Consider the following 22,091-nt stretch of genomic DNA (forward strand, 5'->3'; position numbering starts at 1 on the left):
GTGTCGATCGCTTCTTTCCCGGGTCGACTGTACAGATTGGCCGACTAGCGCGTTGATCTCTGCCTCGGAAGGCTTTGCGTCTCATGAACCCGATTGGGTTAGCCTCCGGCAACCGGAGGCGTTATTTCGAAGTCCGGAGGGATTTCGGCAGGCTTGCTAGGATCGTTTGGCATCGTACACCGAGCCGAGCCGGGAGAATCGAGTATAATTAACGGCCTCGTCCGTCTACCCCTGCTTTATCTTTAATTACCGCGCGATAAGATTCAATTTCAGATATCAATTTGGATTATGCAGTTGACCCTCATGCTCGGAGACATTCGGATGACACACTTTTTCTGTAGCGATTTATCGCGTTTACACCGGGTCGATGATGTTTTCCCGAGATGCCCGGAGTGCTTGTTGCAAACTTAACCCTTTTGCACTCGAAGCCGTTTTAACTGTAAAGCTGAAATAATTTTTCTGGCTTACAGTATTTTCATTTTATGTGAAAATGTTTCTTGTGATTCATAATAACAGTTTTTCTCGTCTAAACTTTGTTGGTATAAAAATTATTTTCGGACGTGATAGAATAATTTTAGTGGTGCCACAGAGTCACCAATCGAGTGGAAAGGGTTAAAATTAACCGTTAGGCAGGACGCGTCACTATAGTAGCTTCCACGGATGCTTCGTGCTTCACTCAAATGCATTATTAATTATTAAAGTAAACGATTAAGGTGGAAGTATATATGTATAATACACTAAAAAAAGAATATTATATAGCTAATACTATATATAGCTATACCAAACAATATATATATATTAATTGATTGCTTCTAATTGATTAATTGATTGCTGTTGAAATTGTAATATTATTATAATATTTACGCTATGCCGTCCGGCGTCACCACGATGGTGTAGCGTGCAAATTATCGCTCAGCAGTTGGCAATACTATAGTGGTGTAACGTACAAATATATAAGACAAACAAATTTTAGTTTGATTAGTAACAGATAAATGATATTAGTAAAACTTGACAGTTTATAATTTCCCGATAACCTTTCCTGATAAAGGCGACAGGGGAAGACATTTTTGTGAGACGGCAATGTGTTACCATTGATATTGTAATCAATAATATATTCCCTTTTGTTATCGAACTACGAATATAGACATTACAAATTCGTTCGAACTTCATTAGGCGACTGAAAATTGGGAATAGTAATATTTATTATATTATATAGTAATATTAATAATATTTAATACTAATAATATTTACGATATTTATAATGAACGTGAACAAAATGCTTAACGTAATCATTTTAAATTTCAGATCAGGAGAACAAAGGCACCGAGTCCCAACTTTCTAAACAGAGATGAGTTGAGGATCGACTACAATGTTGTATCGTATTTCGGCCGTGGTGGCCTCCATTTTGGTTCACCAACTGCAGTGTCTGTATGCCGCCGGCTCAATAGGTAAGCAGGAAAAACAACGTTTTCGTTAGCGTTCGATGAAACAGCTGGACGCGGTGTCATTTACTCAGCTATGCCGGCCAACTGCAAAACAATTTCGTATGGCTGGATCAGTCTCATAATTAGAGTCGACTGATAATTATCCTTGCTCATTAGTTCTCCGGGACACGATCTAATATTCGCGCAATCCTGATTTCTATTCACGCGCCTACATACCTAATGGCGGATGCAGTATACCTGCGGAAGCTCTGCATAAACTTATTGAGGCAGATGGTGTATCAATTGCCATGCGTGTACATTATGCGATAGTGAAAAATTATAAATTGGTAATAAATGATAGATTTTCAACGTTTCGAAGTTGAACTTTAAAATAAATATTACTTTAGTTTATTGTAGCAAGAAATGATAGTTAATAACGTATCTTTTAATCTTAGCTTTCACGTTGCTAATAACTTCATCATTTTCTTCATCCAAAAATTGTTCATCGTTTTTAAAATAACAAACTTTAGTGCTCTCATTGGTCCAATGTGCAAGCGTAATTTTTTCCAGCAAATTTTAGACAATTTTTCTCAGTATTTATCGTTCGACAACTGTGACTATTGTAATATAGTCACATGTCATCAATAATAATAATAAATATATATAATAAATATTGACGTAATGCATTCCGTCCCATGTTTCTGTCAATTTGTGGCCTCGACTATGTAAGTGCAAGATAATTTGATACGGGTTGATAAATATAGTTTTCCAGCTTTCTTCCGTCCAATTAGGGCGGACAAATCGACAGCCAGCTCGTAAATTTATTTCGAATGTCTGCGGCTGTCGTCGTGCGACCCAATCCATTAGACTCAATTCTCTGCAATCTGACGTTGGACAGATTGCACGCTGATTTCATTGTCAAGGTTTGACAATATTTCACCGCGAATATCAACTGCGGTTTTAAAGCGGTTACCCTCGGCAGGCTGGTGAATCGGACAATCTGTTCAGCTGCCAGTTTTATGGTATTTACAATGCCGTGGATAAATACGCTGCTAAATTTTTTCTTATTTCCTTCCACTAAATCTTCGTGAAATAATTGTTGATCTTCGCCATCTGCAACATTCTATCTGTGCTCATAATATACTGATTAAAACTGATTGAAATGGGCCGGCTTGTACTAAAGTACAATATAATTTAATTATTCATTTTCTTCAATATTCTCTTCAGTTAGAAAAGCATTACATGAACCGTTTATTTTGAAAGTGGTGTAAGTCCATTTTTGAAAAAAAATGAGATATCACGTAATTCATGCTTAATTTAATGTAAATTTTTTATGTATAACTAGTCCGTGTTTAATTTTTTTTTAAATTCTCGTGTTTTGTACAATTTAAAATTAGTCGGTAAAAGAAATGGCATAATCATCGATTATGAAAGCGGTGTAAGTCCAATTGACAGAGGTAGGTGGCTTAGCAGATACATAGTTGCCGATCAGTAGCCTGTTATTTTACATTTGTTTTATATTACAAACAGTAGAAACATTGCCAGACTTCATATAATTTGCCTGAATCTTTTAATTAACAGATATGTTAACCTTTAATTTTCACGAAACAAGAGAAAATGGACTTACACAACATACAAAATGAATGGTCCATATATTGGTTAATTGAATAAATATCACGCGTAAAGAACGGTAAAATGTTGACTCGTTTTCACAATTGTTTCAATTCTAAATGCAAAAGCTCGAATATCGTGAAGCGAAGAACACCTGACTCGCAATTAGTTTTCTCTCATAACCCCTTGCATAATTAACTGTACGACCGGTTAACATTTATACAATTAACGTTCCCGGAAAAACTGAACTAGAGATTAATTTCCGCGGTCCGTGGATTTGTTTTATGGCCGGCGCGCCACAAAAACTCGTAGTCCCAAACACTCGGCGCAGCTTTGTGCGCTAAAAAGCTACCGGCACAGCCATAAATCAACGGTGAATCTCGACATCAACAGCATGTAATAATAAAACAAAAATTTTCAGCGACTTCTAACCTGACAGTCGAAAATTCTTGCCCGACACGCTCGCATTTCGCCGCTCCCCGATAATCGAACTCGGCCACCGCCGCTTACAAACGCGACGAACAGACGGACAATTTAGCAGGATCGAACGATATTCTGTAAGATGTTATTTAAAACTGCATGGATTACTCTAATTTCATTGAAACAGTGATTTTATTTGAATTGTGAAAGTATTGGGTTGGCAACTGAGTAATTGCGGATTTAAAATGAGAAGGAAAATTCAATTCGTTTGCTTAAAAATCTAAGTTTATTCGATTAGACAAATCAATCCTAACACTGCCGTTCTTTCAAGGCTTCATTTCAATATACCGTATAGAACGTGAAAATCGTGCTTGCGATGCTTGCCTTTTTGGAAATAATGTAATAAAATATGCCTGAAACGCGCGCCTCGACCTTCCATCTCCAAACTGTAATAAAAACGAAACTAAACAATTAATCGGTGCAATTTTCTTACTAAATTAAATGTGGAAGTCCAAACAGCAAGAAAACGGTATAGATCAGGTGCTTTAATCCTGCCTTTTTGGAAATAATACAGTAAAATGTGTCTAAAATGAGCTTCTTTTCCTTCCATCTTCAAACAGTGATAAAAACGAAACTAAATAACTGATCGATACAATTTTCTTACCAAATTGAAGACGAAAGTCCAGACAGTAAGAAAGCAATATAACTTAATTACTTTGCCAACCCAATATTCATTTTCTTGCAGAAATATCTGGAGAACGAATCGCGAATATCGACAAGCGTCATTTTCATTTTTGCGACAACTAACCTCGTAGTTAATGAATAGAGCTCGGTGCCTCGTCAAAATTCAAATTCGTCGATTAAATTGACCATTGAAAATTCTGTCGGTCGGAACGATGACACTGCAATCTGACAAGTGAAAGTGTCGGCGACACCTGAGCCTCTGTCGGAAAGGAAATACCGAGGCGCTGTTCGAAAAGTCGGCGAGGGGTAGATTATACGCGCTGAATAACGAGCCCGCGCGCCGAACGCTCCGTTCCCAGACATTGTCCTATAATTTTCCAATTAAGGCATCGGATTCCCATAAATCTCACGGCTACGGACAGCAACCATAAATTGGACGCTGTACAGAGCGACAAACCGACCTCTATTCGGCGCAGTTTTCGATCCGAGTCCTTACATTACCAACTAAAACGCCAGAATCGAAGAAACGGGGGTGGAATTCATTTTATTTTAACAATCTCCCGACACCGTAGAAAACCGTCATGATTTATAAATGGGATCGTAATTGGATCGCCGGATTGACTGCCGTTTAATTCGCCGCGTTGTTTCACCTTTTACAATGGCTGAGAAAAATCAGGACGCTGTCGCGTGTTCGCCGCGAATCAATTCTAAGTTGATTGCGACTTAATCTTAAGTATAATATTGACAGGTTGTTTAACGGCGATTTTATAATTCCCGCAAGTCTTTAATTCACAGATAAATCATGTTAAACTGTTTTAACGCTACTTATTTCAATCGTAACAAGTTGCTCTCAGTAACGTTGTCTAATCATTTCGTTTGGGATTCTTATATAATTAAATAACGATAGATTTTTATAGAAATTTAAATTGTAGCAGATTTTTACAGTAATTTATGATTATAATGGATTTTCTATACAAATTTAAATTACTTGATTTGAGTTACAATAAATTATAATAAAAGTCAGTTATAATTAAGTTAAAATAAATTTATGTCGGTTGTAATCAATTTTTAATATAAAGTTTAATTTTAATGAAATCACTTAATTTTAATTTTCATTATCACTTTGAATTACAAGAGATCTTTATGGAAATATAAGATTACAATAGATTTCTGATAGAACTTTAGCTCGTGTTGAAATCAATAGTTTAGATAGGGGTGTAATCGATTACATGACATTGTTTATATAAAATTTAAATTTAATTAATTTTCATTACAGATTTGAATTATAATGGATTTTAATAGAAATACTTTCAAGAAAAAGTTTACTTCGATACTCTAATAAACACCTTTTCCGGATACTGTATTTATTACAGACACGTGTAACGAAACACGTGATCGCGTGTACTCGAAGCATAAGAGGTTATGTTTCACAGAATAGTGTGAATAGAAAAAGAGTTTTTGGATCAAATTCCAGCAATAGAAATGCTAGATCAAAGCGCGAAAACGGATCAGAAAATTACATGTTACGTCCCGCTGTGTTTGCGGCGAGGTTCGGTAGGAAAATTTCGGCGTCAGTGGAACGCCAAGAATATAAATCAAAGTTCGAATTACGTGCAATTTAAAATCGATTACCTTTTTGCCGTTCTTTGTAACAGAAGACGGGTGTCTCGTATTTTTCTGCCAAGCAGCGTGTTTGCTACGTCGACGGGTTTTTTTTTTTATTTTCTTGTCCGCTCCGCCGTACGGAAATATTGGAGTTCGATGTGCCAATTATTTTGTTTCCGGGAACAAAGTAAGGAGCGCGGGAAAAGTGGCGGGGAAATTCGTCGAACAGTTTATTCATTATTTACGTCAAAAGCGCGAGATGAAATTTTTCATGAAAATTTTTATTTTTTTAATTCCGCTCGCCCAAACTTCGGGCCGCCGCCGTCGCTTTTGCTGCTTCGGCTCTGCTTCGGCTCTGCTTCCGACGTCGCCGGATCCTGTCCTCTCCTGGCCGCGCATGAAAACCCGTTCAGCCGAAGCAAAATAATATTTATATCCGTAATTTCAGTAAGTTTGTTTCCAATAGTTTCCTTCGGACATGTTTTATGAGGTCGACGAGAATTTTCCTACGGCTCTGATTCCACCGCGTTCGTATGTGGAAATACAATGTCAGTCGCAGAGTTTCGGTTTGCTTTTTCCCTATCCCACCGGCATAATCGCTTGTCTATTTATACAGAGAACAGATTTCTGTTGAAACTGATGTTCTGATATTTAAGCGGGGAGTGCCAGAAGGTTGTAATGTCATAAAAAATCTCTTGTCCGCAAACAGTTTCGTTCGAACTTCGTCTCGCCTTACGTACGCGAGATTAAACGATGATAAAGTTTACGGCGCTTCGTTGCATAAAAATCAATTTCGCGACGTAGACGGTAATTTTTAATGACGCTTTAAAATTGTTATTTCAAAACACAGGGTTCTGTACATGCAGTAATTAATTTATCTTCCTTGATCCGTAGTTAACGATGTTGACACTGAGGTAATAAGAAATCAAGGTGAAATGGCATTTTTTAGAAGGAACAGAAGGAAAGATATTTATTAATAACAAATTGTAAACGCGTCTTCCTTGCACGACGTCTACCTTTCATACTTGTTATGTATGTTATGTATGTATATTTTCATACTTGTTATTTTTATCTTATGTATGTTGTTCATACATAAGATAAAAATCGTTAATACGTAATAACAGTGATCGCTAATTGTTTAATAATTACTCCACAATATGTTAAAAATTAAGTTTATTATTATAACGATTTTTAGTGTTCTTGCAATGTGCCAACGTCGTGAACATTGCTAATTGAATTCTCGATTAAATTATATAATTTTCAAAAAACAGCTTGTTAACGTTAATTACGTGATTCTAGGGTCCACAGTGGTCAATGGTAGCTGTCGATCAGATAAATATACCGTTAACAATGATACGGCCTTATGTAATCATATCATTGCAATATCTCGTTATCATATATATAATATAATGCAAATTCTGTTATTGTTCTCATGCTATAGTAAATTTCTCCAATTGTCCATCAGCTTGCGAACAAATGTGTACAATTTGGGAAAAGGCTACAGAATTATTCGAGCCGCGCGACTCGTTTTTATAGTTGTTAATTGTCAATAATTTATATTAACCCTTTGCACTCCGTTGTCTCCTCTCGAGGGACATCGTAATTCTAGTATATGACTAAACATTAAATTTTATTAGTGATTTTCAATTATTTTTCGATGTCTACAAATTCATATAAATCGAATATTATTATAATAATATTATATATACGTATACAGATACGGTCTATCGGTCTATTTTTGCTTCCGTATCATGATAGAGGATCTTAAAACGAGTTGAACGACCTATTACACAAGGTCATTGAACGAAACAAAAAAAATAAAAAAAATAAAAAATGATTGCAGCCTGTGCGTCAATAAGTTCTGGCGCTGTAAGACTTACAAGTCAATCAATCGTAAAAAGAATCCAATGTTGCACTGATAGTTATGGTCATCATTTCGAACACCTACTATAAACTTATGTTCTATTTACTACCAAAACCGTAAGTATTATCGCCTTTCTCTACTTTCTATGACCTTCAATGACCTTGTGTAATAGGTCGTTGAACTCGTTTTAAGATCCTCTATCATGATACGGAAGCAAAAATAGACCGATCCATTTAAAAAAATGAAGGTGACCTTCAAATATCCGAAGTGCCTCCACCTGCAAAAAAACTATTATCGCCACCGGATGTTCCCCTTCGTACTGTGCAATTTTGTTTCGGCAAATATTTCTGTGAAACTTATACTTTCGAAGATATTTGAGGTGGCAATAGTTTCGGCCCCACCCTGTATTGTACGATAGCTGCGCGGTTCAACAACTTGTCAGTCTATTACTACAACCTATAAATACAACTTTCGACTTTATACGACCACGACGACTCTCTACTTTTTACAACTTAACTCGCTAGCCTTTCGCAACGACTTTCAACACAAGAATCTTCCGTTTCGATCTCGGCTCGGCTTTTTATACATACCTGCCTCCCTTTCCTTAATTTCTACAAACCCCAGATGTGGGCATTCGCGTCGCCGATGGGCGTTCGGCGGTACTCGCTGCTTGAGGCAGGTCAACGTCGCTTTCCTTTTTACAACTATGTCCTTAAAACTACTCTTAAAATTATCTGCAAGGTGCCGAAATATTCCCGATACCACATTATTAGCATTATTATAAAAATCCAACTTGACCCGACCTGGCCCGAGACTTCCGGGTCACGGACGAGTTTGGTCCCACGGTAGGCAATCTAAACCTAAACAAACGTCGTCGCAGCAGGACCCGTGCGTCGCGCTTGGCGTTCTTGGCAGCGCGCGGAAGAAGTAATAAAGTCAGTTTCCAAGCGGGTCTGGCCCTTTGAGCAGAAATCGGGGAGCTGCAGGAATCCCGACGGTTATAAAGGCCGCGGCGACTGAAAGAGACACACAGCCCCAGCCGGTACGGCATGGCGGCGCGGAAATAAAATAAGGGGATGTAGAATTCGAAGGCCGCAAGGGACCGCAATATCTCTCCATCAAATTCGGCGGGCGAAACGGCGCCGCGGCGTGCTCGACGAATCGTTCGCACGGAACGTCTCGGCAGTGTTCGAACCGTAGAACAGAAGTCAAAAATTCAAAGCCTCGGATCTGAAACGGTCTCGTTTGTCACCAACAAGTCCGTCTCGCGAAATATTAATCGCTTTTTCAAAATCGACGAATCCCAAAGCGTTTGGCAATTTGCTAACGAAATTTCAACCTAAAGTTCAATGGAAGAGATCGAATTGTTGACTTTTTAGTCATGTCGAATAACGTTGTTACTTTAATCTAGTTTTTATACGAATTTTGAGTAAATTTATGCAATTAACAAAATATACTTTTACAATTCTTTGTATTAATACAATATATCGTTCAGCTTTAATGAGACTTTTAAGAGAAGTGCCCATCTGATTTTATGTTATATTACTTCTGAACATATTAAACTGTACTTTAAACCTTGCATGGGGGACCATAGTACCGGTGGACGGGTCTCGCGTTATTTATTTTATTTTTATTACTAATATTGTCATAATTCAAAAATATATCGGGAGGAAAGGGCAATATTTTTCACGTGGAACACTAGTTTCGAGGAAACTGAGTTGGAAGATGCGTCAGGTTAGTAAAGCAGAATCGATATGTCATGGTTGAACGCGCGCGCCACTTTATTCCTATTCAATAGTATTACTGTTTCATCCTAATTTTTCTCGGAAATGGTGCTTTAAATGAAAAACTGTTAGTCCATCTTTTCGTCTTATTTTTGTATATAGAATCACCTTTCGGCCTGTTGCACCACGATTCTGGGGACACCCTGTATAATTTTTGGATGTCGTCTTTAACCCTTTCGCTACAGCAGTGTCGTCCGCCGAAGTACTGTCACTGAATGAAAGCTCGCGCCAGATATACGCACAGTGCGTGTGATTACTGTATATACGTTTCTTTTAGTTTTAAATAACAACTGTGCTGAATAAAACAATCATTGCTCTCATGTAACAAGTATATTTACATTTCTAATATGAAAGGACCTGCAAAATTATTAAAATACAAAATTATTTTTGTATTTTGCCTATGAATGCCACTTGTATACACATCATTTAAGTGATGTTTTTTATGTAATGGTTTAACTTCGGACACTTGTTGCTCTCTTGCTATACTTTTCAATAAACAAAAATTCGACCTGTTGACCTTGATCCATCCAGAGGTATACAGCGTGTCCCAAAAGAGTCATCAAATCCGAAAATGGGAGGTACCTGTGGCAATTCGAAGTAATTTTTTCCTTAGCGAAAATGCAGTCCGCGACTTTGTTTACGAGTTATTAACGAATAACGTCCAGCAATGAGAGGCCGAGATTAGCTGACGCAACGCGGCCGAGCCAATGAGTGGAACTGGACCTCGTCCGCTCGTTGGCTCGGCTGCTTCGCGTCGGCCGAGCACGCCTCTGATTGGACACTGTTTTTCCTTCATAACTCTGAAACAAAACCACGGATTGCATTTGCGCCAAGGAAAAAGTTGCTTCGAATTATCACAGGAACCCACCGTTTCCCGATTGCTTGTGACTTTTTGGACACCTTGTAGAATTACGTTGCGGTGATCGCGACGTATTATTTGTATACAGGATGCTCGCAAACAAAATCATTATTCGGACATTTCAAATAGCATAAACGTCCATAGTTTCGAATCGATACGAGCATCGGCGAATTCCACGATTTTTGTCCGTGGAGAAGAGGTACTGTGCGCCGCTGCATGGGCGACCTAGTCTATCCTTTCGGGGAGATTATGTGCTCCGTCTTTCCTGCAGATATTAGAAGTCCCTTCGTTCCTTTTGCCAGGGGGAGGGGGAGGGGGGGGCGGGGGGGTTGCCAACTGTACCGGGAGAATTCGCCTCGCGAGATTGGTCCGGCCAGAAAGGCCGAACAGTCCTCTCTCGCCCCGGTGCTGATAAATTTCTCAAGGATTATCCCGTCGTTCTTCGCGAAATAGTTAGAAAGGAGAGGTAAGTAGGCGGGGGCGAGGGGGGGAGGACGGAACGTCGCCACGGACCGAAAGGGGGACTGTTCGTGGAAAAGAAGCTGGTTTCGCTTGTACCTAGCCGAGACCGATCAGCTGGCAAAATCATTTTCAACCGTTCCCTCGCGTCTGAAACTTTCCGTCTTCGTAAAATTAAAGGAGCAGAGAACTGTACCAGAATTTGGTGTACGTAATTATAGTCGCGAAGTAACTTCTTTATTGTTACTGATATTTATACAAATATCGAAACAGGTTATGTTTGTACATTTATGTTTCACGTTGTTTTTAATATAAAAGAATAATGTTTGGTTTTTAATCGGGTATACAACGTGTATCTGAAAAAAAGGGAACACCTAAAGTGTTGTTAATAATTATATAGTCAAAGTTACTTACCTAGTTCTTTTTTTATCGGAATAAGAAAGAATCCTGCAACAAATGCGTACGCGAGGTTCAAAGTTCTTAAAAATAATTTGGTGACGTCGCTGGATGAATAGCACAGCAATGCGGTAGATTAGAAAAAACGTTATATATATTTGGTATTTTAAATATCGCCATGTAATAAAAAGGTGTATGTAGAACGTAAAAACGTTTCACGCAAACAATATCAAGCGCGGTGAAAAATATCCTCGCCGAAAATACCGCGGGATATCCTCCGAAGAAAATTAGTTGTATCATCGTGGTTCGAACCATATATTTAGGTGTCCATCTTGGCAAACAGCGAGGCATCCCTGCAGATTACTATTTGCAGCCGGTCATTAATCTTGATAGAAAATTAAGGCGAAAACCTAGCGATCACGGTAGTCGTTCTCACGGCGACGTTGGTCGGGTTAATTTTCATGAACAATCCATCCGTTACCTGTCGGTTAGCATTTTATAACGAAGTAAACAACCGGAATGGGGTCGCGGCGCAAGTACGGAACATAGTGATCGCGCTGGTAATAAAAGTTCCCTAGGACGCCGCTATAAATCACCGCTGTAAAGCCGCGTCCGTTGCGAAACGCAGCTTTGTCTTATCCAGCTGTGAGTTCTAGACGCAGGGCGGCGTTATTCTGTCTTCGGATCGGATAGAAGGCAGCGCTGTAAATATCTCGAACACCCGCCATTAGTACGGCAAACACGAAACGCGCAATTATTCTGCCGCTTGATCGCGGCGAGCTTCGGTACGGCGCATCAATGGAGAAGCGGAAAACATTTTTCATCTGTCTCTATGAGGTCGATGACGATAGAAACGCTTTATTTGTTTAACACGTTGAATGCCACGCCCATTTTACAGGAATTGTCCGTGGCGCCACGATGAATTTTCTATTATGCGATACGTATAATGTCACATAATAAAACTATATTTCATGTATAAATAAAACTATTTTCAGATGTTTTATAAGGCATTCATTTCCTCACACCACTACATCAACGATGATAATAATAAAAAAATTATAAGTATCGCCATTTGTTTAAATTATATATATTTTCATCAATCTGAGCGCGCCGGTCACCGGTGGCCCCCATGGCGTCACTGCCAAGTTCAGTGCCGGTCACCGGTGACCCCCGTGGCATTCAACGTGTTAAGATTTTTCGAGATATTGCTGCGTCCCATTGAAATGATTTTTTCACTTGTTTTATATACAGGGAGGTCCACGCGATGGTTTCAAGTCATAACTCCGTTATTATTGCATTTATAAAAGTATGCTAAAGGATAAAAGATAAAGGGTTCGAAGAGCACTACATCTGTAGGCCTTTAAATTTTTTTTAGATGCAGCAGTGCATGTGCAATTAACAATTGCGTCATTTATTTAAATAGAAATGCATATCTTTTTATACAGATCGATTCTTCTGTTCATTCTGCGTAAAAAATGATGAAGGTACCATGGCAAGAAAATGATTAGATCTCAATATATTTATTGTGTTCATTTACATTTTAGGAAAGCGCACAGATTTTTCGAACAACCCAGCTTCAATAGTACTAGACCAATTAAGGATAAAATGTTTCAATGTTTATTTATATTTTATCGAATTAATTGGAAAATCAATTATATTTTATGAAATAATACTTAGCTTCTCAGATGAACTCTACTTATTTTTTGGGGCRGAAGTTAATTTCGATATCGCATATCGATACGGTAATTTGTTTCTTGCTAATTGCACAGGTAAATACATATTAATTAGTATGCCGCGGATATTTATGCAARATAAAGTCTTAAGAGATTAAAAATAWTACATTARCGTCTTAAAATGCCTTTAATTTTGACGTTATTTTAAATCGTAACTACCCAATTTCRTTCTAAATGCATAAAAAYCGCGCATGTGTCAGTGTTTCTACTGATCAGCGCAACGTTCGATCTTATAATATAACGTACAAATATTAATAACATTACATCGATATGTTAACATATAATGTACAGCGAGCTTCGGAGAGGATAACTTCTTTAGCAACAATTACCGCAGTTTTTAAAACGATAACACCGGGCAACTTTGAACAAAAGTTAACGTCGGGATGGAAATCCGATTTTGTAATATATCGGAAACCAATAGCGGCACGTAAAAAGTTGAAATTGCAGAGTCSGGTGTCTTTGGCCGATGAGGCGGCCTATGCGAAGAATTCCTCTAAAGGCTAATAATCGATGTAACRAACGTATGAAACATTAATASACTTTTAAAAATGTTTCCCGCAATCGGGTGCGCGGGCGAGCGAGCGCGCGCGCGTTTGCCGGGGGCCGGTACGGCTCGTGAATTCTATTCCCCTGCAGTTTAGTGTGCCCGCTGGTAGAAACGGTAAACGAAACTTCTGTCCCGCGAACTTTTCTGATACCGTCACCGTATTCGCTTGGCTGTAACAAGATTGCCTGTAAATTCGCGGTCAAGGTTTAATTACGCTATTGTATACGAGTAATAAAGCCTCGGCAAGGAAAGGTATAATCTGGTTCTAAATTGTTTCAGGTGTTAAGCCGTTTCCTGGACTGGAAAACCTGCCGAGGTCGTTCTGGCATGAGCTCAGTTCGCCTTTTACCGAGGTAAGTCGGCTGCATAATTGGAACAAGGAGTTAAAATGTCTTTTGAAAAAGCTACGGCCATACCTTTTGCACCGTTTCACTCCGCACGCTGTACAAAACTGTTATCTCCCTCTTCATTTCCCTTTCTCTCTCTCTCTCTCTCTCCTCATTTCTCCTTCTTCCTCTCCCTCTCTCTGTCTTCTTTCTTTCTCTTACGCTCTTCCTACTTTCCTCTTGATAGCTGGCAAAGTGCTGTAAACGTTTATGTAACATTTGCGACGCGAAACAGTTGAATCGTCTGTCATAATTTAAGGAACATCGTCTTCGAGTTTCGACTGCAGATATTAATAGATTTTATATGCTTTTCTGTTATATTTATTATATTATATCTTCGTTAAGTCTAATGCATGTTCCATTTAACAACTGTTTAATGGGAAGGACTGGGAAAGTTCGGAGATGGATAGGAAATATTTTCTTTGGTAAAAGAATATTACAAAAAATTGTAATTCGGCATCTTCTTTACATAGTTCCGAAACATTACATTTAAAAACAACCTCGAAGTAATTTTAAAACTCTATACAAGAGACGAAATAATTGGCCTCATATATTTTTACGCATTTATTATCACTATTATTATATTATGTAATATTATATTACATTATGTTAATATATGTTATATACTATATTATGTTAATACATGTTCTATATTATATTATGTTAATACATGTCACATATTATATTATAGTATATTATATTACACATACATAAAATATTACATATGCATATTGTATCATATTAATACATATAATAACTGGACTGTGGATTTTGTGCATTGTTAAAATAGCTACATTGATCCTTTTCATTGAAAGGGTTAAATGTGAAACTGTAAAAACATTGAAAGAATCGAAACAAAACCAGCATGTTATTAAAATGGCTAAGATGGAAAATTCATGGGGTCTAATTATCTCGGATAATTTTTATTTTGCATAAAAATCGACAGCGATAACAACCTGCATTAATAACACGTGGTATATAACCGAAGTCATCGTGTCGACAGGTATACGAGGTGGAAAGCATCGCGACGGAAACCGGCGGCACTCCGGAGCCCAGGCCCTTTTTCGAAGATTCGGAGAACAACATTACCGTGCAGCTCGGTGCCGATGTGTATATGCACTGTAGAGTACAAAACCTGCAGGATACTCTTAAGGTAGGTGTTCACCCATTCCTCTTCTTTTACCGGGCGGTCTTCGCGCAGCCAGCTGCAACGTTGCGGCGCGTTTCGATCGTCGCCGGAGAACCAGTTGAATAATCTTGGAACGCATCCGTCTCGCTTAAAGGACGCTCCTTAAAGGATCTCAAAAAGTGTTGTTGTAAGCGGGACTCAGTACCGTGCACATGTTCCGAGGGGAACCGCCCTCCTTTAAAAGAATTTCTGCTCTCGGACGGCGCCGTTCTTTAACGCCGCACGTCAGCCACGCTTTGCAAAGTGTCAGCGAATTATCTGTCTCATGCATATGGATGTCGTTCGTCTCGATGCAGGTACGAAGCTGTTTTCCTTTTCACGTTTGTTTGAAATATTACAGCGACGCGACGGTGTCTACCGTCGAAGATAGTCGGGTCGCTTTTCAACGCCGGGATAAATTTTGAAACGTTCGACCAAGTGGCTCGGAGTTTTGGAAAAATGTTCGGGGATCGAAACAAGCGCTAATTTTCACAGGAATTGAAATCAGGCGAACTGGCAGAGGAATGAAAATGGACGGTTCACTTTGCAAGTAGGATTCTCTGGTTCCGTTTTGGCGAACAGTTATAATTGGATCGCGGATTTTGTCCATTTCGTGAGAAAAATAAATCGGTCAAATATCAAATTGTAAACTCGTTAGAAGAAATATACATTGTATATGTTATTATATGTTTATCGTAATTATTATAAATAATTTATGTTTCTTATATTTAATTCAAACAATTTTAATTTCGCTTTGCTGCTTAATCGCGCGTTTTAATAAAATTCTCTACTATGTTCATATTAATATAAATATACGTGTAAACATTTATTATATATAGTGTGAAATGATTAGTAGTAACTTCGAACAGTTAAGTTACGGAAATGCATCATACGGAATTAGAATGCTTGAAATATTTCATCTACAGTGTACTGCACTGTACAGGAGGCTGCACGGTATAATACAAATATAGTATTAATTTTCACAAACCATCTGCAATTATAACAATCGTGTTCAGATCATTTATCGCGCTTGGTTAAGCTTGGAAAAACATTAAAAGAAGTCCGACAGACCGTTTGATAGATGGTGAAGGGTCATTCAAAAGGCGGAGCCGGCCTTTTGTCACGTACTGTACCTGCGGCAGAGGCGAACGAAGAATTCAGGCGACCCTACCATGAATCGAGACTGATTATGGCTGGGATGCGTGGCGCTCCATGGCGAACAAGCGTGTAAATTACTTGATATTGTCGCTAAGTTCGACGACAATAGTTTTTAAAAATCGTGTCCGTCAAAGAGGCCTCTCAATTAGGTGTGTGTCAACTCCTGTCGTTAATATGCTATCGTCAAGTATTACCTCAATTATTAACGTTAACACTGTTAAACAAGTTAATATTAACACTTTATCGACCGATCGTACAAATTTTCGTTTCTATTTTGATTTTATTTATCTTATTAAACGCGAAAGGTATTTAATGTTTAAATATTTATATAATAATATTGAAGCTTGCAGTACAATTTAACATTTCGATAATAGATAACAAATTAAGGATTACTATGGTAACCGATTCACAGGCTACCGATCGGGGGGAAAAGCCGATTTATAGGCTACCGGTCGATATTAACATTAACATTTTTTTGTTAACGGACCATTCACAGAATATGTAAAACGATCGTTTCGCCGACTGATCACCGCCAGAAATCACTTTGTTAGACTTTGTCCCGGCGACCACTCCAATGCAAAACTTGCTTCGCTAACCAAAAGATTCCACGCTGCAAAAATGAAGCAGTCATAAATATTCATTAGCGAAAAAGATTTTCTGCAGAGACATGCAAACTCCATAAATGCATAAAGATCCGTAGCCCGGTTGCAATCCGAGTTTCGCAACTGCATTTATTCGCGTTCATCATAACTTCTTCATTGTGTTTCACATTTCAAATATACCCATATACATAATATTGTTTTTTAACGTCGCATCTGCTGATTTTTTAACTGATCCTAAAGATGCTCTTAAAAATAGTCCAGTTTAATAATAATACTCTTAAAATCGTAAATTAAATATCGTAAATTGAAATAGTAGAAGAGTTAAAAGATTTAAACAGTTTTAACGTATCAACGTGTTATGTCTAAGCCATTACAATAATCGCAGAAAGAAAGTTTCTTGCAATCGATGCAGACAATTCTCATTTTGCATAAAGGTCTGCCGTAAAGTTATTATCATTACTATATATCAGTTAGCTAGACTGCAGATTTTATCCATAGGTAGTTACGATTTAGAATAGCGTAAAAATTAACGGCATTATAAAACGTCGATTTCAAATCCATTAACAGGATTAAAGAAGGAGTGAAACTGCTGGTTGATTTTCTGCTGTTTGCAATTGATGTAGACAATTTTTATTCCGCGTGAGAATCCGCCGTGAAATTATAGCTGGTTCGAAACGTTGCGATAGAATTTTCGGCATTGTTCTTTGAATTCCGAAAGAAGCGGAACGGAATCAAACGAACGCAAGTATGAAAATCCTGTCGGTGCCGTGGAACAGAAAGGGAACAATTTCGAATTAATCTTGCAGCGTTCGGCGCCGGTATTGTCAGCCTGAAATCGTGTTTCGTTCGTTGAATTCCTCGTTCTTCCCCGTACTAAAAGCTTTGCGTCGTTATCGTTACTTGCCCCGAAGAATTCCGTCAAGCTCTCTTCACATCCACTGTCCCGCGAGCCACTCTAACCCGTTACCAACACCGGCAAAGAATATTTCGCGGACAGCAGCCAAATATTTTCCTCTTAATTTCCCGGTCGTTTCGGCTGAAAAACCGCCGTCGATGCGACGCGCGCCTTGTTCGCAGCGAACCAGACCGATGGACGAGACCGTCACTGGGAAAAACGTAGCTCTCCTTTGTTAACGCTCCAATTAACTGCGAAAGTAAGTTCGTTTCGCCCGATTATCCCATCTACAATAACACGCGAAACATTTATAAAACAGTCGCCGCAAGTATTTTGCCGAATTATCGGCTGTATGTAGGTATACAAGTATTTTATACATAAGGTAGGTATACATATACATAAGGTAGGTAATAAGTAGGTATTCAAGCATTTCACAATTTAGATTTTATATTTTACAATATTAATTTAACGTTTTACAATTTAGATTTTATGTTTCACAATATTAATTTAACATTTTAATATGTAGATTTCGATATTTTACAATTTAAATTCAACATTTTAATATTTAGATTTCGATATTTTACAATTTAAATTCAACATTTTAATACCTAGATTTTAATATCTTACAATTTAAGTTTAACATTTTACAATTTAGATTTAAGATTTTGCCATATAAGTTCAATACAATTTAAATTTACTATTACACTATTGAACTTCAATATTAAACGATCACAGACATTAATTATTGATTTCTTCGATGCTAATATTAATTCAAATCGATTAGATGTTAAATGCAAACATTTTGAGTTACTTTATCATAAAAATGATTACATACAATTGAATGTTCTTCCTCTTAATTTTGTAATCTGTGTGATTGAATAAAATTACAAGAAGTGGTCCAATATGATAACATGTTGTTAAAACTATTCTAATGTATCATTAATAATGATTTACTATGTAACCTCTTCCGAATTAATTGGTTAGATTTTATGATGTCATAGTATAAGTTCAGATAAAATAAAGCGGTTAGTTGACGAAGAATTTTATTTGCATAGAAAACCGCGAACGTTTGGAAGGATTATTAACCGTGCTTCGAAATTATGATGCTATTAGATGTGCATACTGTTCATATGATTTAATGGAATTACGGTTCCGCTTGCATTTTGGGAAGCGAGTTGCAACCTGGTAATGACCGTAATCGCGAGTTCATAAGATTATGCCATTTTTAATCGCATCAAATCTAAGAAGATTAGCATGATTCTCTAAACACTGGATTCTCAATCTTATTGAGGTGTTACTTTATACAGACTGAAATGGGATATAGTGAATTAGAATTTAGTAGAGGATTCTAAGTGATAATATTTATAGATATATTTATCATTACATATTTATTTTGGACAATTAATGCCGTGTCGAATAATCCAAAAAATCCAAAACGCCAGTTGGAAAGAAGTACAAAGGGTCACTAATTCCCTTGTGAATTCCATTTTCTCGAAGGGATCGCTTAATCAATTTTATCTACATTAATATTGTTAATCTAATTCGGCTTTTAGTAGTCCTCCATTGTAATAATGGCATAATACAACAAAAAACGTCAAATGCCTGCTTGGTTATATGAATTCCTGACGAATTACAATACAATTGCAATACAATTACAATACAATTACAATACAATTGCAATACAATTACAATACAATTACAATACAATTACAATACAATTGCAATACAATTACAATACAATTACAATACAATTACAATACAATTAAAATACAATTACAATATAATACGAAGCTCAATATGTATTTACACTTTATCCTGTAAAAATAATCTCAATAAATTCATCCCATGAAAGGGAATCATACTTCATCTTTCGAAAAAAAATTAAAGAGAATATTGAAAACTGCTGAAATAGTAAATAAATAATTCCTTGCTGTTATTGTAGATTATATTTCAAATTATTAATATAGGGTGTCCGAGAATTATGGTACTTATAGGAAATGCAGGTTTCCAGAGTTCATTTGAAGTAACCTTTTGCTTATCACAAATGCAATCCGCAGCTTCTTTTACGAGTTATTAACGTAAAACACTGACCAATGAGAGGCGAGATCTGGAAGCGCGTGGCGGCCGAGCCAATGAGCGGAACTGAGTTCCGTTACCCCGTTGGCTCAGTTGCCCCGCGCCAGAAATGCTCATCTTTGATTAGCCAGCGTTTTTCGTTAATGACTTGTAAACAAAGCTATGGATTGCATTTTTGCTAAGGAAAAAGTTACTTCAAATGATCTTACGACTTTGAGACATCCTGTTATTCATTTAAAAATCTAAATCTGCAATAACTCGTAGTTACGAACACGTGCATTTGCAATGAGCAATGTTCCCAGGCACGGTGAATCTGCCATTCTCGTAACATAAACCATAATGGTAATTCGTTAAACGTTACGAGATTATTAGGTCGACAATTTCTAGGTTCCCAGGGACAGGAACATCATTTCGTATAGGCGATTGTTTGCCAGTATCTACTTATCTAATACGTAAACTTCAATTATGCAAACGTATAATCATGTACAACAGTGAGCAGAGTTAGATGGACTCCTATAATACGTGTGCATGATCTAGTTATACGAACTGTTTGTCTCTCACAGAATTCGCATAAACGTGGTCCTACTATCTAGTCATAAGTTGCATGCAGAAAATGGCGATGCAATAATAGCACGCATTCGACCAGTCCAAAGTTTAAAATACGGTGTACATTTCTTTTTGTTCTTTTTGTAAACTATTACTTTTACATATATGGTTACAAATAACAATATAGTATTAACCAGTTACGAAACCTTGACATAATCTTAATATTTAACAAAAAATTTGTGTCCTTAAACTAAATTTATGATATGGGACATACAAAACTTTTTTACTTAACTTCAGTTACTTATTTATTTGTTAAACTCAAACATGCAAAAGATGAAGTTTCTTAAAACTTTGCACTCAAGTGGCGTCTCGGAGACGCCAATGAAAATTGTTATATCATTTTCAAATTAATTTTGATATTATTAATGATCCTTCTATTTAAAAGACTGTTAAAAGCGTAACAGTTTTATGATTCATTAGGCTCAATTTCTAAATAGGCTTAAAATGGCCTGGAGTGCAAAGGATTAAAACAGTACAAAAATTACTTGAATTTAGTAAAATTTTATTTTGTATATATGTATAACGTATTTCTGTGAACATCTCAGAACCTAATACTATACACGGTGGGGCAAATAAAGTGTTACAATGCAATATCTCCATTATCATTAATGATACGCGAAAATGCTTCAGAAACAAATTGTTTGGTTCGGAGGGGGACGTATTTTGGTGGAAATGTTTTTTTCTTCAAGGTCATATTTTTTGAGATTTCAAGGTCATCGATGTTTTTTTAAATGGAACTATATATTTCTTTTTCGATGACATTATTGCCGATTTTAAGACGAATCCAGCAACCTATAATTCAGGGTCATTCTTGTCGCGCAAAGTATGAAAATCGTTGAAAAACCGAAGAGTATCGAATATACATATGAAAAAGTTGTTCAGAGTGATGAACTCGACAATATATATCAGGGTCGCTGAAATTGTTGTAATTACCCGTTCTGATTCGTAACGCGCAACGACGTAAATCGAAACAACGCTCAATCCGCGATCCTGCCGACACACTTTCGAACAAGGGGACGTCCATAATGAAAGAGACAAGAGCGCCCAGCTCGTTCGCATTATTTAAGCACGCCAGCCTTGAAAACGGCCCGGTGTAAAACTCGGCGAACGCGGAGTCGCGATGCATACGGATCCCACAACTGTTGAAAAAAAATATCTTGGCGCGCGCATAAATCTGTTTAAGAGGCCGCGACAAATTCACCGAGCGACTCCGCCGTTTCTGCCTCGCATTATCCCCGCGAGCGGAACAGCGTTCTAAATCGTATGCGGCAGTAAAAAGGACGACGTCCCGGCGGGAAATACCGGCAAACGTTCCCGTCGCACTTATTGCGCGACATTACCGATAAATCGTTGTCGAAGTCACCAATCTCGCGCGGAGCTCCACGCGACAACGACGCGCAGCTTGCGAAATGCTTCCCGTCGAATGACACACGTGGCCCGTTTTGTTCGCTCGCGCGCAGCCTCGATTCAATCTTTCCGAGTGGAGATCTTACGGATCGACTGCAGTAAGAATGTTGTTCCGTTCGAATGCGCGAGGGGCGCGTGTGCACGCAGCGAGACCCTCGCGAGATCTTTCTTTGATCGCGTCGGAAATGTCGCGAGGCCGCGTACGCGATCGGGAATGCAGCGATGGCTGATGAAACGGCGGCTTCGATTTATGGAGTCGATTGAATCGTTTCAATTTTAATGTATGAAATTTCTGAATAGAAATTTAAGCAGTTTTGACAATACAACGGAGGCAATGTTACGAAATTAATTCGGCACAACATAACAATATATTACAATATAATAATAATAATAGTAATAATAATAAT

General features: G+C 37.7%; 1 protein-coding gene across 1 annotated transcript in view; it reads left to right on the top strand.

The window, feature by feature from the left end:
* Positions 1-1,369: 1,369 nt before the first annotated feature.
* LOC144471298 (opioid-binding protein/cell adhesion molecule) overlaps positions 1,370-22,091 on the top strand; it is a 403,527-nt gene continuing 382,805 nt past the window's right edge. The window contains exons 1-3 of the mRNA XM_078183200.1: positions 1,370-1,448; positions 13,666-13,739; positions 14,776-14,925. Of these exons, the coding sequence (XP_078039326.1) occupies positions 1,370-1,448; positions 13,666-13,739; positions 14,776-14,925 (303 nt within the window). The remainder of the gene's footprint in view (positions 1,449-13,665; positions 13,740-14,775; positions 14,926-22,091) is intronic.

The sequence above is a fragment of the Augochlora pura genome, chromosome 6, assembly GCF_028453695.1.
Source record: "Augochlora pura isolate Apur16 chromosome 6, APUR_v2.2.1, whole genome shotgun sequence".
In the NCBI taxonomy this organism is placed as follows: Eukaryota; Metazoa; Arthropoda; class Insecta; order Hymenoptera; family Halictidae; genus Augochlora; species Augochlora pura.